The sequence below is a fragment of the Hyla sarda genome, chromosome 2 (assembly GCF_029499605.1).
Source record: "Hyla sarda isolate aHylSar1 chromosome 2, aHylSar1.hap1, whole genome shotgun sequence".
NCBI lineage: Eukaryota > Metazoa > Chordata > Amphibia > Anura > Hylidae > Hyla > Hyla sarda.
The window spans coordinates 209,528,235-209,546,922 of NC_079190.1; the positions used below are offsets into that span (position 1 = coordinate 209,528,235).

The following is an 18,688-nucleotide window of genomic DNA, read 5'->3' on the forward strand; positions in this document are numbered from 1 at the left end:
ATGCAGAGCTACACCCCCCTTCCTCATAGGTATATGCAGAGCTACACCCCCCCTCTCTTCCCCATAGGTATATGCAGAGCTACACCCCCCCTCTTCCCCATAGGTATATGCAGTGCTACACCCCTCTTCCCCAAAGGTATATGCAGAGCTACACCCCACATCTCCCTCCCTTCCCTATAGGTATATGCAGAGCACCCCCCTCTCCCTCCCTCCCTTCCCTATAGGTATATGCAGAGCACCCCCCCTCTCCCCCCCTTCCCTATAGGTATATGCAGAGCACCCCCCCTCTCCCCCCCTTCCCTATAGGAAAAGCTGCTGAGTTGCCCATAGCAACCAATCAGATCGCTTCTTTCATTTTTCACAAGGCCTCTGCAAAATGAAAGAAGCGATCTGATTGGTTGCTATGGGCAACTCAGCAGCTTTTCCAGGAAAAGCTGATGACTTGCCCAAAGCAACCACTCAGATCGCTTCCTTCATTTTTCACAAGGCCTCTGCAAAAGGAAAGAAGCGATTTGATTGGTTGCTATGGGCAACTCAGCAGCTTTTCCTGGAAAAGCTGCTGAGTTGCCCATAGCAACCAATCAGATCACTTCATTCATTTTGCAGAGGCCTTGTGAAAAATGAAAGAAGCGAACTGATTGGTTGCTATGGGCAACTCAGCAGCTTTTCCAGGAAAGTAAAGTTTAACCACAACACTGTAACACTCCATCCCACCCCGGGACTTGAACCACCACCACCAGGGTCTCCCATCCACTGTACTGTCAAGACCCTCCTGCTTATCTTACAGTTTTACATACCGCGCAGGCACAGCTGGGAGCCAGAAGACACTGCAGGAGCTGTAGGTGGGAGTGGGCCAGATTGTGGTACCTGCTGCTGTTGCAAGGCCAAAAGCTGTTGCATCATGGCTGAAAGTTGAGAAAATTGCTGTGGGCCAGCTGCTGTGACTGACATACCACAATGGAGGGAAGATCAGCGACTTCAGGCAGGAGTACCTCAGCGGGATCCATGGCCGGATCTTACTGTAACTTTCTGAAGACAGGAACCCCAGTGGATGTGGATCCGCTGGACCTGCGTGGGAGATGACTCGGACCGTACCAGGGAGCAGAGTCTAAGGTGCTGCTGGTTTTCACCAGGACCAGAGGATGGACTTGCTGCGGCAGGCGACACCCAGGTCGCTACCCCTGGCATGGCTCGACCACACAGGCAGCTGAGGAGATGCGAGGCACAGGAGGGATAAGGCAACTCATAGTCTGGATAGCAGAAGTTCAGGGCAGGCGGCACAGTAGCGTAGTCAAAGCGAAGCAGGAGTTCAGTAGGCAGGCGGCAGAGGAGATGTATGGGGATATAGCTTGGCATAACAGTACATGTTAAAAGTGCATCTCCTAGGCCATGTAAAATACTTGGGCCATGAAGTTTTCAAGGTGCTTTGTATACTCCTTGTCCTTCAAAAAAGAGAAAATGGCGAAATGGCTGGATATTACTGGTGTGTACATCAGAGGTAGCTAAAATGTTGCCGACATTCTCAGAGCTCTGCAGTATTGTCTCAAGCTTCATCACACAGACTTCCTACTCTGCCTATCCCTTGGGTGGACTCTGCACATATAACGGGTAATACTTTTTATTGTAGAAATTCTCTTTAAGAATCACTCTGTAACCTGCACTATAAATCATTGTATATAATGTATGTGGCTGCTCCACTGGATATATGGCTTCCTGTCATTATCTAGAAATTATAGTTCAGCTGTACACAGTATAGGAAAGTGGATTCTTCTTTACAACATTCATTTCTGTTATTTGTGATAAAATATTTAGTTGTGTTCTTGATTTTGTTTTAGTTGTTCCATAATTCTTCCAGGGGCCAACTTCCATTCTCTTGTACTTTAAAGGGGTATTTCGGTGATAACACATCTTATCCCCTTACGCCCCCTCCCGTAGGCTTGCATTGAGGGGCGGAGCGTGACGTCACACGCCGCCAGCTCTGCGGTCGACCGTAATCAGACCCGGAGCGAACACGCTCCGGGGACTGATTACTAACGGGGTGCTGCGTGCATGATCGCGGGCGTCCCCAGTTGCGGGACTCCCGCGATCAGGCATCTTATCCCCTATCCTTTGGATAGGGGATAAGATGTGTAAGCACAGGAGTACCCCTTTAAGTGTTCATTATTGATTACTGAAGGGTATGCCTCCATAATCACCAGTAATATTTCTCATTAGACTTTGTAAGCCTTTTTTTGCTGTTTTGTTGAGCAGCAATGTGCTGTATTTACTAGACTTTGACATTTATGATATATGAAAGGTGTTCCTAGAAACATTTTCCACTTGTTTTGGAAGTTTAACTTGTTTTGATGGATTTCTTTTCTTTCTTTCTTTCTTTCTTTTTTTTTTTTTTCAATTCTTTTTTTTTTTTTTATCCTTTGCCTCATGTTTTTCTTTCTTTGTTGAAAAGAACAAAACATATGTCTTGTCACTTAACATTACATTATTGTTAGTCTAAATCAGTTATTATTTTAATATATCAAAGTGAATCTCAACCTTAATATAAAATGCATACAAATACAATACAATGAATCCTCTTTTAAATGTTTCTTATTACATTTTTCCTTTTCTTTTTTAGCGAGGTATTATTTAGCAAAATATATCTTGCGGGAGGAGCTTCAGCTGCAGCCCATATGGATAGCAGTCATCATATATTGCTAACATCTTACCAAAGCTGCTTTCCTCCCCCTGTATTCCCTGAGCTGCTGAAGAGAAAGGCTAAGTTCACATTGCTGTTGTGCTCTGTCCCGTTAAGGGTCAGTTTGTCTCTTTTTTTCGCCAAATGGTCCTCACCTCCCTGCAAACCCCGGGCATCTTGGCTTCGGTCGAGATGCCATCAGTATACGGCTCCTTGGCTGATACTTTGGTTAACGCCTAGGTTGAAGCCAGGTGCATTTGTGGACCCTTAGTAGCTTCAGCAAAAAGGGGCATCGAACCTGGATCCTTGCAGGTGCCTTTTGGCTCGGAGGTGAAGGGAAGGTTTGTTGGGGGGCCTCTCTCCTGTTGAAGAAGGGCTTAGCGATAGATTGCATGCTTTGTGCACTTCTTTTAGTGTGACACGTTTGCACTTTTTCTTTCACTTTGGGTAATAGAGAGCACTTGCCTTGGCTCTTAACAGCCTCAAAAAGGGGGCAGAGCAAAACAGATTCCACAGGGTCACGACGGATGCCATTGACTTGAATAGGGTCTGTTGGAGATCCAGTAGTTTATCAGAGTTTGGCAGGGAAAAAATAGTTCATGCACTATTTTTTTCTCCACTAAAGTAGTCATAATTGCCGATGGAGCTCCACATAGTCAAGCCCCACGGCAAAAGGAAAAAGGCCTAAGTCTCCCCCTCTTGTGAAGTTGATTGTACACCCATACTGCGCCAAAATGAGCATCTCATATTAAAGAGTATCTGTCATTAAACCATATTTTCTAAACTAACTCAGAGTATATTCCATAACTACTCCTAACACCCCTCCTGCGTTCCCCAGCAGGCGTGACATCACTGAAGCCTGCAAGAGCTGTGCCTCGCCATGACCTGCACGCACTTCCTGAGTTTGGTCTCCTGCCAGGCCGGGAGGAGACCAAACTAACTGTTTGACTTGCACAGAGAACAGAACAGAGCCACCTAATGGCCGTTTTTCAATTACATTAAAAACACATAAAGGTTGAGAATTTTTACAGCAATTAAATGGCAAAGTGTCTTATAATTACATAAGGAACAATATATTTAAAGTTTAATTTGGTGACAGGTACTCTTTAATTTCTATCTTCTGATGTTTCATAGACATAAAGCTCACCTACAATAAGTTCTGCTATTTCCCTGCATAGTCACCCCCAGCAGAAACTCATTATTACATTGTAACTAATGGGTTAGACAGGTCCTTCAATCTGTTCAAGAGATGGGATCCCTGAATTCTGTAATAAAAGATATTAAATGTTTTTTCAAAACTGAATCCCCACTTTAAATGTGGAAATGTTGCTATAAGTGCACATGTACATGACCATCTGACCATGGATCTGTGTTATACTAATCAATAGTAGAAGATGCATAAACATCTCTATATACCCCTATATACTTCTATATTCCTCTGAGGCATTCACAGGGTTTTTATCATGGTTTCATGTGGAATCTGCAAGAAAACAATTGTAGTATATTACATGTCATGGTATTCTCCCTATAAGTAATGGAACCATATAAGAGTGTCTACTACTCTTATTATACAGTAGATCTATAATGACTCCATCATTGAAGCTGCATGCACACAGTTTTGCATAAGACCTCAGTTATAGCATTTATTTTTATAATGGTTTGTGTCTATGTTTAGTACTTTGAATGCACAAGAACATGCTTTTTTAATGGGAATCCTGGTAGAAAAAACAGACATGGACGCACATCCACAATTTTGTACTATGATCTAATTGCTTCTCATCATAGTTTCAAAAACTAACAGGTTGTTAGTATACATTTTGATCAAAAGGTACAAAGCCCACTTGCCACGTCAAGGCCACCTATTAAGAGTGGGTCCCTAATGTCCCTAGCATAAAATGGCGTAGCACTGGGCGGCGCCCACCACGCCGCGACACCAGTGCCCACAGGGGGAATGACCCACTGGCAGAGCGGCCCCAGTGCCACCCAAACCAGTCTCCGGGCCGCACCCCCCACAGACACGGTGCCGTGTCTGCGGGGGGTGCCGCCCGGAGACTGATTTGGGTGGCACTGGGGCCGCTCTGCCAGTGGGTCATTCCCCCTGTGGGCACTTGTGTCGCGGCGTGGTGGGCGCCGCCCAGTGCTACGCCATTTTATGCTAGGGACCCACTCTCAATAGGTGGCCTTGACGTGGCAAGTGGGTTTTGTACCTTTTGATCAAAACGTATATACTAACAACCTGTTAGTTTTTGAAATTATGCTGAGAAGCAATTAGATCATAATACAAAATTGTGGATGTGCGTCCATGTCTGTTTTTTCTACCAGGATGCTTTTTTTAATGGGTTATGTGTTTTTTTTTTTTATAAAACATGGGGATATATCAGTACTAACACAATGATATACTCACACAGGCAGGCACAAACAAGCATGAATACCCAGGTTGTGCTTATTGCTGGATATTTAGGACAACTAAACTTACTGACACAAATACCTGAATAATCTATTTTTATTTTAATCAAATATGTTTGGTGGCATTATTAAGATTGGAATAACCAGTAAAGGGTGTAGTCACACTTACAGTATCCTGCACTTATTACATGTGCATGATTTGAAGCTGCAGATTTTATTCTGCAGATTTTAATGTAAACCAAGTGACTAAACACAGCTTCAAGTCTGCAGCTTGAAATCCTGAGCTTTAAATATGCGCAGGATACATCACATGTGAATACACCCTAAGGGTACGTTCAGACAAGCGGATCCACAGTGTATTTTACGCTGCAGGTCTGCCGCTGAAGGGCCCCCACAGGGTGCCTTTAGATGTGCCTGCTTGGAGGGCAATCCGCCGCTACGAGCAGACACACTGCTGCGATGTGTGAGTTGCTGCACATGCGTGGTGTACTCGCACACATCGCGGCCGCTCCCCCTGCTCCCTGAGCTAGGCCGAGAGCAGGCGCGATATGCGAGTATACAGCGCATGCGTGCGGCGACCCACACATCGCAGTGTGTCTGCTTCTAGCAGCGGATTGCCGCTCCAACAAGTCACCTGTAAAGGCAGCATACAGCAGTCCTTCAGCGTCGGATGTGCAACGTAATACGCACTGGGATCCGCTCGTGTGAACGTACCCTAAATGAGCATATAAATTCCTCTCAGAAAAGAAAACAGAATGTCTAATGCCAAACCATATTATTCTATTTATGAATTATACAGATATAGCCAACCTCATCTTGATCTCTGGCACTTTTAGATATTGTATTTCACTCCCGAAGTTGAGATAACTTTCCCTAACACAAAACAAAAACCTATGTTTAACATTACTCCTCAATTGCCTTATCTTGATCCCTGATGCATTAGGATATCCCAACACAGCATACTGTCCTGCCTATTTATGCCCGAGAAGTAATGTTTCTAGGAGAGTATAGTTTATAGTTAAGTATGTAGTGCATAATACAATGATTTCATTTTTTATATAAATCCTACAGAAGAATACTCAGTATGTCTCTGGAAAAAATAATGGAAATTATATGAAAAAAAGGGGAGACCAGAGATGGCGCTATATAGTGCAGTCACTTCAGATGGATATCGGTAGATACAGTAAGTAGATGGATATGTTTACCTTAAAGGAGTACTCCGGTGGTAACATTTTTTGACTATATGGCATCTTCTTTGTAAGTTTAGTTTTTTTGCAATATACATGTGTTATATGTTTTGGCAGCATGTGTGTGTTTTTCTTACCTGTTTGTTGGGCAGGAAGTTCTGTAGTTCAGAGGGTTTTCTTTTACTGTTGTCCACAGTTCTGAGTCTGTTGTGGACAAGATGTCCCAGTTTTTTTTTTTTTTCTTTTTTTTATTCTCTGTCTGCATGAGAGGAATAAGCCACACCCCTCATCTCATCCAGCTGAGTACACAGCTCCTCACTTCCCCTCCCCCTGCTCTGTATTCTAAGGACGCAGGTCTGCACAGGAGAAGGAACACAAAGAAGATAAGTGTTATCTGAAGGGGAGGATGATAAGGTGCACAGGCTGGGGATGTATGGATTGCAGGGAATACTGGGAATGGTCTCTATGGGTGAGATTTATCAAAACCTGTGCAGAGGAAAACTTGCCCAGTTGCCCTTAGCAACCAATCAGATTCACAGGCTTTCATAAAAATGAAAGCAGCAAGCTGTTTGGTTGCTATGGGCAACTGGGCAAATTTTCCTCTGCACAGGTTTTGATAAATCCCCCCCAGATATGTGAAGGGGGAGGGGGGGGGGGACTCCTGAATGACACATGCTGAGAGTTGTAGTCCCTGTTGTGTGTGTGTGTGTGTGTGTGTGTGCTAGTGTTTACAAACCAGTGTGCCTCCAGCTGTTGCAAAACTACAACTCCCAGCATGCCCTGACAGACTTTGGGCATGCTGGGAGTTGTAGATTTGCAACAGCTGGAGGTACACTGGTTGGGAAACACTGTTCCAGCCTATTCAGCATACACATCATGTTACACCAGTGTTCCCAACCATTGTGCCTCCAGCTGTTGCAAAACTACAACTCCTTGCATGCCCAAAGGCTGTCAGGGTATGCTGGGAGTTGTAGTTTTGCAACACCTGGAGGCACCCTGGTTGGGAAACACTGGTGTATGCCCTACAGAGGTTTGGTGAACTACAACCCCCAGGAGACTACAGAGGCAGCATTCTGGTGTTATACCACAGACTGAAGACTCCTGAATGACACATGCTGGGAGTTGTAGTCCCTTTTGTGTGTGTGTATGACAGTGTATCCGAACCAGCACAACACAGCAAGAAACAGGAAATAGAAGCAAAGATAGGAAAACAAAGTGGGGGATAAAAAGACAACAAAGAACTGAAATAGAGTAGGCTAAACAACAAGAATAGAAATGAAACAAAACAAATAGGGTAAGTCAAAAGCGGAAAAACACTTTGACCACCGGAGTACCCCTTTAAAGTGTTGCGCTATCAGGCACAACACTGTGAAGTGCTTTTGAATAGACAGATACCATTGTCACAACGGTGCGGGATACAAGTAGACGATCTGGATAGGGATGACATGCAGGGTTCCCCTTCTCCATAAAAATTTGACTTAAGGCTTGAGGCGCATCACTCGAGGACACATTGATGGTAAAAGCAATGTGTCTTTAATTTGGTAAATATACAAGACAACTGTGTGGACAACGTATTTCAAAGGACTCTTCCTTCTTCTTCAGGTCAGAGTTCCTGAAACGCGTTGTCCACACAGTTGTCTTGTATACTTACCAATTAAAAGACCCATTGCTCTCACCACCACTGTGTCCTCGGGTGATGCGCCGCAGGCCATAAGTCAAATTTTTATGGACAAGAGGAAGCCTGCCAGGTCATCCCTATCCAGTTGGTCCTCTGGAATAAATAAGAGTGGTGGGGTTGGGGGGAAGGGTATTCACTAAGCCACGCCACTGGAGTATTGGCTCAAAAATCACAGATTTTGCATAAAAGTTGTGTTTGTTTATTTATTTTTGCACAAAAATGGTGGGAGCTTTACATGGGTGCAGCATATAAAAATGTTACATATAGAAAATGTTTCCCATAGAGGTCCCCTGAAACTCCATGCGCCTTTAGGTTTTCTGTAAGAATAATTTACAACATAATACAGAAGCATCAAAGTAGATACAGATGTTTTTGTCTATTGAGTGTGACTAGTTCATGCATGGCCATTTCATTTGTTTTGATCACATTATCAAGCTTACAAGCACAAGTATACTATTTACGTAAAAGATGTCCATGAGTAACAAAGATCACATTTTCAAATAAGCACACAGAACAGTCTTCTAAAGGAAGAAATATTTTATTGTAGCAATATAACATTTCTACTCTGCAAACAATGACAACATTAAATGTTTTTCCTTAATGCGCCAGTACAGAGAAAAAGCCCAGTGCTAGCTGACAGCTTGACACATGCTATACACAGAGTTCAATGCCATCAAACCAGAATGCTGTCAAGAAATTAAATAGGTAAAAAACAACATCATGTTTCGAACAATAAATTGCAAAAATTATTTCGAAGTAACTTCGTTGAGATCTTCATTCTTTCTGACTTTCTGAGAAAAATATTCCCCTAAAATGCTCATTTGTGCTATAAAATGAGACCCAAGAGCTGCTGATAAGCACGTCTCAGTGTGATTCACAGGAAGGAAGAAAGTAAAGTGGAAATCTCATCGCTAGAGTAAGTCAATTTTCTTTATCAGGCTAAGAGTAGTGTAGTTGTAAAGGTTGTGCAGGGATTGTTTGTTATCTATTGATATGTGAATATTTTTTCTTCATCTCTTTGCTGCACTGAATGTAACAAAATGTTGCATAGAAGTTATCAAGTTCCAGTTATTTCAATGCTTTTTTTTCAATTAAATATTATTTTCTTCATCTTATTTTTCTTATATCTTATTTTTCTTTGTAAGGTATATTCTCTCATACATCTAGTACATTACAGTTTTATTCTTGCAAATATTTGTTTTCTAATCAGCTGCATGTTATCCATATATTGGTAAAAACATCAATAAGTCATTAAATGGATTTGACCCATTTGAGATTGTGGACAACATTGTAGAAGTTTTCTTGTGTAACAGGCAGATAGGGTATATTGCAACCTGTATTCAATTCTCCTGTTATTGCTTTTATTCACTAGATCACTCTGCACTTCCCTCTGCACTAAAGTCTGTACTGTAATGTATCTATCTCATCCTCGGAATGTGAAGGTTAACGTTGCTCTGGCATCACAAATTGCACCCTAAACCCTTTATTCAGTCACCCCACCATCATCACCAGTGGGCGCCACAGCTGTACTTGATAATGTCCCAAAGACTGTAATAGTCTTCAGATTTCTTTGATTGAAAGAAATAAGATTGAAAAGTAAATTATTTAACATCTATGTATATAAATATAGCTAAAACATACAGATGCTGCTGTCATCAACATGATTGCGGCATCGTGACATTGTAGTACTGCAATGTGCCAGTCAAGTGTATGTGAGTGGCTGTACATACACTGTACTATATTCATCATAGTACATTTTCTAATATGGGCATTCTCCTACCCAGCCCAAAATATATTGTACAGTAAATGGCTATGTACACAGTATTGTGTATTGTCACTCACTTCACTCACACTCACATCCTGCCCAGTGAATGCATTCAGTGTCTGTAAGTTGAGTGGCAATGCTAAATGCATTTTCATGACATGCCTCTCAGGGTACAGAAGTAGACAATCCTGTCATGACAGGAGTCCCTGCTCCTTTACAAACATTTTGTGGCATGCCTGACTAGGTAGGTTTAAAAAAAAATAAAATAAATAAATAAAAACAACAACAAAAAAAACATTTACTCCGGACAACCCCTTTGATGTCAAATAAAAAAAAAAACATGAGACCTCAATTGTGTTGTCAGAAACACAATTTTAATTTTTTTTCCGGTGGTATGAATTTGACAAGAAAAATTAAAACTAATCTGCATTTAAAAAGGAAAATTTAGCATTTATCAGTGTTCCAGCTAAGATGTGTGCATGGAGAGAAAAATGTCAATAACACTACGTATGCTGTTAGTCAAGGTCAATTGAAGCTATATGTAGGATTTGGACGCTTCTATAATGTGAATAACAACTGTATTAACTGTACTGTACATTTTAAAAGCTGTGCATTAAAGGGGTACTCCACTGGAAAACATTTTTTTGAAAATCAACTGGTGCCAGAAGGTAAAACAGATTTGTAAATTACTTCTATTTAAAAATCTTAATCCTTCCAGTACTATCAGCTGCTGTTTGTTCCAGAGAAAGTTATTTTATTTTTGAATTTCCTTTCTGTCTGACCACAGTGCTCTCTGCTGACACCTCTGTCCATTTTAGGAACTGTCCAGAGTAGAAGCAAATCCCCATATCAAATCTATCCTGATTCGAACAGTTCCTAAAATGGACAGATGTGTCAGCAGAGAGCACTGTGATCAGACAGAAAGGAAATTCAACTTCCTGTGGACCATACAGCAGCTGATGAATACTGGAAGGATTAATATTTTTAAATAGAAGTAATTTAGAAATGTGTTTAACTTTCTGGCACCAGTTGATTAAATTTTTTTTTCAGGAGAGTACCCCTTTAAGTATTACAGTAAAGCTTTTACTCTGTAGCAGCTGATGCTTTTACCTCTATGGCATATTTTTTCATACCAGGATGTAACTTTTATAGAATGTCATCTGCAGGTTACGATAGATGTGGTGGAAGGGAATCCATTATGATAAATGTTGTGAACATTGCAAGCAATAACTTCCCTTATGTTATGTGTCTTGAAGAAACATTTAAGTCACACGTGTGTTCCATTTAGTTGCTCCCCAACAACGAGGGCCATGTTTCCAACCACAGAAAACCTGTAGGCACTTTATGCATATAGGGCTAGGTGTTTTTATAGAATACTATAGAACTGGGTCTTCTCAGGGAATGTATCACACCTCTCTCTGAATTTCAGAAGAATAATGATTTTTTGGGGTCCAAGCTGTTTCTATCAGAGCCATAAAGTTTGTATGAAGCAGCAGGAAAATGTTGGCAAATAGTAGGGGGAACCAGTGGTTGGATCCTCACTGACCAAGCTTTTATTAGATATAGGAGGTAATAAATGGTTCAGGCTGTTTCCCTAATTTTAGTATAGTATTTGACTTTTCATATTAAGTTTGGATTGCATATTATTTGCATGCCTTTGCCAACTACAACTCTCATACATTTACCGTAGTAGACAATTTTTTAGATGCATAAGTGCTTGCACTTACTACTTCTTTGTTACATATTATTATCTTCTAATATTTCCATGCGTTATAAGTTGCATTAAGAAATGTTTCCATGTTGTGGGACAAGGGAAAGATGTTTATCAGTTTCTAAAATTCAGCACAATATTTGCTCTTTATGTTTGTTTGTGTTGTTCTCAGCGGAAAGAGATATCAGTGTCTACTGCGGTGTACAGACAATTACAATGAAGATAAACTTTTGCACAGTTCTCTTTTCTGGCTATTCGGAAACAGACTTATCACTTAATGGGAAACATGGAGATGCTCATTGCAGAGGTTTCATAAACAACAATACCTTTCCTGCAGTGGTCATTTTTACCATCAGCCTCAGCACCTTGGAATCTTGTGCAAATAACCTAGTGGTAAGCTACACTTTCTGCCTTTTTGTTATATCTACTAGTTAGAATTTGTTTAGCTGCATAAAAATGAACGTCAAAAGGCGAAACTGAGTGTGTGCAAGAGCAGGTGTTTTCTGATGTAGTAGTGCCACCCAGGGATTGTAACATAGAATACTATTGATGAGGGCATGAATCATATTAAATATTTGGGGGGCAAAAGTGAGCAAATATGCAGCATCTCTACTAAATGCAGTTTCTGCCCACAAGTAGAAACAAGAATAGGAGTAGTCAATAACACAATGAAAAACTCTCAAAGGGGCACTCTGCCCCTAGACATCTTATCCCCTATCCAAAGGATAGGGCGATAAGATGTTCGGTTCGCGGGGGTCCCCCTGCTATCCCTGTGCAGCCCCTGGCGTCCAGAACATTATGTTCATAATGCTGGTTTTTGGTGGCTGTGGTCATGATGTCATGCCACGCCCCCTTGTGATGTCATGCCACGTCCCCTCCATGACCGCCCAAACACAGCGTAGATTGCGGGGGTTCCAGCGGTGGGACCCCCACGATCAGACATCTTATCCTTTATCCTTGAATAGGGGAAAAGATGTCTAGGGGCGGATTACCACCTTAATTATTATTTTTTAACAATAAAATGTTGAAAGTAACATTTGAGAAGTTGTAAGATATAAATAGATAGCACCATTCCCTCATGAAGTGACTTTGTACAGAGCTATTGCACACAGTCTGAGCCTCTTTATTTAGATGATTTTCTACTATTTATCTGGATATTGCATGGAACTATTTATCTAAATGCTATATGAAACTATTTAACTGGAAGCTAAATGAAAATATCTACCTAAATGGTAACTGGAAAAATATTCTGGACCCTTGAGGGTTTAGCAGTTATATGAAACAAGACAACCTCATTGACAGACAAAAAAATATATAAGTAATGCACCAAGAAGGAGTTGTGAAATTAAAGGAGAAGTATCATGCAAGAAAACTTATCCCCTATCCAAAGGTAAGGGGATAAGTTTTAGATTGCGGGGGTCCGACCACTGGAACCCCCACGATCATCTGCATGGGGCCCTGGCTCAACGGAGTGTGTCAACCAACACAAAAAGAGGTGTATCTCTCCATGTATCTCTATGGGAGAGCCAGAGATAGCCAAACGGCTCTCCCATAGAGATACATGGAGGGGGCATGTCAACCGCCGCTTCGTCAGGGGGTCAACATGCCCCCTTCCTGGGGAGAGCCAGGGCCTCATGCAGGAGATTTCATGAGTCCCAGTGGTCGGACTTCCCACAATCTAAAACTTATCCCTTATACTTTGGATAGGGGATACATTTTCTTGCGAGATGCTTCTCCTTTAATTTAAACAACTCCTTCTTGGTGCATTATATTTTTCCCCAATGAGTGTATGTAGTCTCATATAGTGATTACAATATTAGAGCTAAAGGATAAGTTCATTGGCGGAAACTGGTCAATTGAAACAAGTGCCCTGTTGGACCAGGTTCCGTATGGCATCCTGTGACACATTGCCCATAGATGTTGCAACCCATAGATTCTCTATTTGCAATACATCTGGTAAGTGGGCAGGCCTGAGACATTCCTGGGAAACCCCTGCTGTGTGTGGATGAGCATTTATTTGAGCTGAGCTGCTAGTATGTTGGTATCCCTTGTACCACTACCAGGGAAGACTGACTGTCATGTGATATGGATGCCCAGATCATCACAGCAGCATTTGGGGCAGTGTGTCACTCTATCGGGGAGCACTATTATGCCTTCTTGTAGCAAAACCCAGTGTCTAATGAGACAATATATGCATGCATCAACAATCCAACAATATATTTTTGTCAATGAATGTAGCTGGCTAAAGTATGTGATTATGTATATGGACACATGCCATTATTTAATTGGAGGTTATATGACACAATCTTAGTAATACATGCTCTATTTATCAGGACACAGTAGCATTCCCTTTATCTGGATTTCTGTAAGCACTGTTTATCTGAACACTGCATACAGTATTTATCTGGATTGTATATGAGGCTAAATTTAATTGGACTCTTCAAAACTTACCTGGACCTTGTATGAAATGTACATCTGGATACAATTTTTTTCAATTGTGTAGAACATATTTTTTTCAGTTTGCTAATGTGTTATATTATATTTATCTTTCCAAGATATACATTATTTATCAGTCTGTTTCACAACAGTAGATGGAAGCTATGTTGCATAATGTATCTAGGCACTGTATACACTGTTAATGACATATGGCACTGGAGCTATATACAGAGAGCATCCCTTGGCATATACCACTGATGTACTGTATACCTCTGACAGAAGCCACTATATAAAATTGCATTTTCACCTTACCCTATGCTACAATTGTTAAGAATGTATACAGATTGTACTGTATAAAGAATATCTATCTTTTACCTCTATTTCTTGGTATGGGATAGTGCACTCTGCTGTGTTATTCCATGCAGCTAAAAAAATGAAAGAAAGGTATAAAGAGCTACACTAAAGCATCAATGTCATTTTAATAAACTTTTGACATGTTGTCCAGACATGTCAAAAATTTAGATCGTACCATAACTCACTCTGCAGACCTGCTTCCATTGCTAGTTAGAGTCAGGTGAAGTATACAGCACTGTTCACCTTACATCCAGGCTGTCCGACCTTCACTGCTAAGTCTATGGAATAAAAAGAATGGACAGAGCGCCTGGCCAGGGTTGGTCGAGACACGGTGCAATCTGATTTAAAGTGTACCTGTCAGATCCCAAAAAAAAAATAGTGTTTTAAATATATCACTCAGTACCTAATCCTGACCATCTACATCTAATTTTTATGTGTCTAGCACCTTTATTTATTTTTTTATTACACATTTTATTTAGCTCACTAGTCTGAATTCCTCTCAGAGGGGGCCTCACTGTGCAGGTCTCCGCCCCCTCCCTCAGTATGCTGTCTGCTCACATCTCCCCTAGCATTAGCAAAACTACAACTCCCAGCTTGTCCTCACTGACAGTAGCGGGACACAAGATGACAGTGGGAGGATTTTTTCTCCAGCTGTAAACCCTGCACTCACAGCTGTCAATCAAGGAAGTGTTCATGACATAGGTGATGATGCATGGACACAGCAGGACTAGTATGTGTCCAAGCAGGCAGGGGGGCAGTTATTTGACTGGCTTTTGCCGTATGAAATACTGAAAATTTTCTAATGAAAGCAATTGTAAAACCTATTGGTTTTGCATGCTTTACAACATATGAACAGTTGTTGGATCTGACAGTGCCCATTTAAGAATTTCTTTTTAAATATAGATAATCATATGGAAATATACAAAATTCCACCTTTCCTAAAACTTGATTTAAACAAAAGGTCCTTTTCTGTTGAAAATTTCAGGAATACGATTCGAGTTTTAGCTGTGTGCTCCCTTTCTGATTGTTGTATTTGTTAGAATGTTATGTTAATTACAAATTTATAGAAATAAAATGTCTAGAGAAAACAAATATTTGTAAATCCATATGATTGTTCTTCTTGATCCAACATTTTTTGTCTTTTACAACCTTTGAGGTGCTTTATAATATATGATCAATGATATAATCGACAATACAATCTAATACAATTTTGGCCCTATGTCAACTAAGAATTCATGAGAAATTATTTTCTTCTGCATTTTATAAAATAACCAAAGTTTTAATAACTTGCAATTCCCTTCAAGTGCAAATTATAGAGAAAATGGTGATGAATAAAACCATGTAATGACTTGGAAGTGGGATTTTGAAACATTAAAAAATAAATAATTCTGAGTTGTGATCAAGAGAGAAGACATGTGGATTTACAAACATTTGTTTTATTTTTTAGGATTACTTTTTATTTTTCGTGGCTCTTTTTTTTTAATAAAAAGAGGCTGAGGACTGAAAAGAAGGGAAGGGTAAGTAAATGTAAATTACATTTTGCTTAATTGGGCACCCTGACCCTTCTTTATCTGATATTATTGAACAGAATAGATATGTTTTATTATATTTGTAATACTGTACTACATAATGAGAATGGATACTTAGTTCAGAAATCATGTAAGGCTTGTAAGCTATCATCAGTTATGGACTCCCCAACCCCATGACACAAGATTTTACAGTACATTGAGATAGTCTTAAAATCAAGAGCTCATAGATTACTTATGCTGATTCTTCACTGCTAATTTCTGAATGCAGATGTTAGCAGAGGAAAAGGTCCAAATATATGTAAATGTATAAATAATGAGTGAGAACTTCTCTTTTATTGCCCATTTTGTACAAGTGGCACAAATACATGGATAATTCTGTGTAGTGGGCGAACCTTTATCAGTAATGCCATACAGATGTTTGTACTTTATCTATATTATTTGCTTACTGAAAAATAAATAAATAATGGAATATTTCCTAGGTTGCACCCCTACATACATAGTAGATATGGCCTAACTATGGGTACAGACTACAATGAGCACTAGTGCTTAATATATTTTAGGGAATTCATTGATGTTAGTAGACCTGGGTTATAACAGGTGACTTTTACATTTGAAATAGCGTAGCACTTGCCCCTGTGCTATAAGGCTCTGTAAAGGCAGCTTGTTATTCTTGTTGCTACTACTAGATTTGACTGATTGAACATTGATAATCCCCAGATGGTTGCTTGTTCAAGAAGTGTCTAAACATGTTATCAATGGCATTAGAAATTATAGCTTCTACCCATCTGAAAGTTAGAACTTTGGGGAAAAAAAAAAGATTCCCTTCCTGACTGTATTATTGCATATATTTTTTTCAATTTTCCAAATGCTCTTATTTATATAATCTAGAGCAGTGGTTCTCAACCTTTTTCATGACTGTACCCCCAAAGAGTGAAAGTATGTCCGTGGGTACCCCTCGCGCATAAGTTCGGGCAGAACTTACATGTGAGGGATATTGACGGACAAAATAAGTAATAAAGGTACTTCATTTCATAATGGCATGTGCTTACCTTTCTAATGCAATACTAATACGATACTTAATCCCCTGGTGCCATTATTCCCCCCCTCCCTCTGATCCCCTTTTGCCATTACCCCCCCCTCCATCTTAATCCCCTTGTGTTATTATTCCCCCCCTCCAATCCCCCTGGGCCAATATATGAGATACATATAATAACACCCTCCCATACTGCGGTGTTAAACTTAGTTTAACATGCTTACCAGACCTATGTCTATCCCGTTTGGTGGAGTCGGAGGGCCGCACTGACAGGTGACGTCCTTCTATGCTGTGCCGGCACCTCCGTGTAACATCAGGGACTTCACACGTCAGGCCCAGCAACCACTGCAGTTCACATAAATTGGCGGCAGTTGCAGCTCTGGCCGCAGTACAATATAGTGATCTACCGCGGCGACTGCGGCATCCAATCCCCGATCTGCGCTGACAAATACTGGCCAATGCATGGCCTGTATTTGTCAGCGAATTGGCGTACCCCTAGGGGTACACATACCCCTGGTTAAGAACCCCTGGTCTAGAATAATAATTAGTATGGTCAATCTCATTCCTCTGTTGTGTGGCTGTTGTGCAATTCTAAAACAATGTAACAGTTGTAAGCCTCCTATTATCTAGCCCAGGGATAATGGTATTGTAGAACTTTGTGAACTATTCCAGAATACATACTAATTCGCTTTGTGGTAACTTGCTTTGTGGTAACAGGTGTCATCTGTACCTGGAGTCAATGTTTATGGAAATGCATCAATGGTACAAATAGGAAATATTTCAGGATATATAGACACGCCAGACCCTCCGACAATTATTAGCTATTTGCCTGGACTTTTGTACAAGTTTAGCTGCAGTTATCCTTTGGAGTACTTGGTCAACAATACTCAGCTTGCTTCGTAAGTATATGTTATTAATGCATAGGTTTGTCAAATCTTGGAAAATACACATTTCCATCAAGGCAGTTGCCATTAGAGTACAGTAAAATGACTTAAAATTAGGAAAGAATGAGAAATTGTTTGTCTTTTACTTACAGTTACTTAACTTTTTTTTTTTTTTTTTTTTTACAAATTAGAACAACAAGAAACATAAATACTTTAACAAAGCTTTATTATTAGTACCATATTTTTATTCTTAATGTGTCAGTATTAATCTGTTCTTTCTTTCAACATGATGTGACATACAGTATAGGTCAATAACAATAAAGGATAAGTCAGGTATCCAAATACCCAAATATGCAGTGCTCCCAGTCAATATCAATATGGCATATGGTGGGGAGTGACATAAAACATAACTTTTACTAGTTCATCACTAAAACACATATAATATATTGTGAGTAAATAATTGGGCAAGTGGTTTGCCCTCCAAAATGACGCAAAAATAGACTCCTGTTAAAGTCAATATTAAACAATTGCATAATCGAAATGCTAATGTGTATAGTCACTATCTCAGACTACACGTCTCCAATATATAGCCCGACGCGTTTCTGACAACAGTCAAATGTCTTCCTCAGGGGCATAAGAGGAGACAGTGACTCAATCAATAAGATTTAGCATATACTGATCAATACTCTGTTAGTAGATCAAAATTGTAATCAAGTCCAAGTCGTCGATACAGTAGCGACTTGGATTGTGCCTGACGTAGGGCAAACCACTTGCTCAATTATTTACTCACAATATATTATATGTGTTTTAGTGATGAACTAGTAAAAGTTATGTTTTATGTCACTCCCCACCATATGCCATACAGTATAGGTCATATTTTTGTTTATGTTTAGCAACATCATATTAGAATTTCTAATCAGTATTGTGTGTTTTCCAATCCAGTTATTAAGGGGCTCCAATGTGTCAATCTCAATAGAGAACTCATAAGCTTTCTTTATTGGTTTGTTAAAATAAAGTTTGGATCGCTGTAA

General features: G+C 40.2%; 1 protein-coding gene across 5 annotated transcripts in view; it reads left to right on the forward strand.

The window, feature by feature from the left end:
- Positions 1 to 18,688, forward strand: part of LOC130355729 (zona pellucida-like domain-containing protein 1) — a 206,197-nt gene that overhangs the window by 84,087 nt on the left and 103,422 nt on the right. The window contains exons 1-4 of one of the 5 annotated variants that reach the window (XM_056556280.1): positions 6,566 to 6,681; positions 8,555 to 8,650; positions 11,594 to 11,814; positions 17,491 to 17,672. In XM_056556280.1, coding sequence (XP_056412255.1) covers positions 11,638 to 11,814; positions 17,491 to 17,672 — 359 coding nt within the window. In that variant the 5' untranslated portion in view covers positions 6,566 to 6,681; positions 8,555 to 8,650; positions 11,594 to 11,637. The other 4 variants (XM_056556281.1, XM_056556282.1, XM_056556283.1 and 1 more) reach the window with 4 other exon arrangements.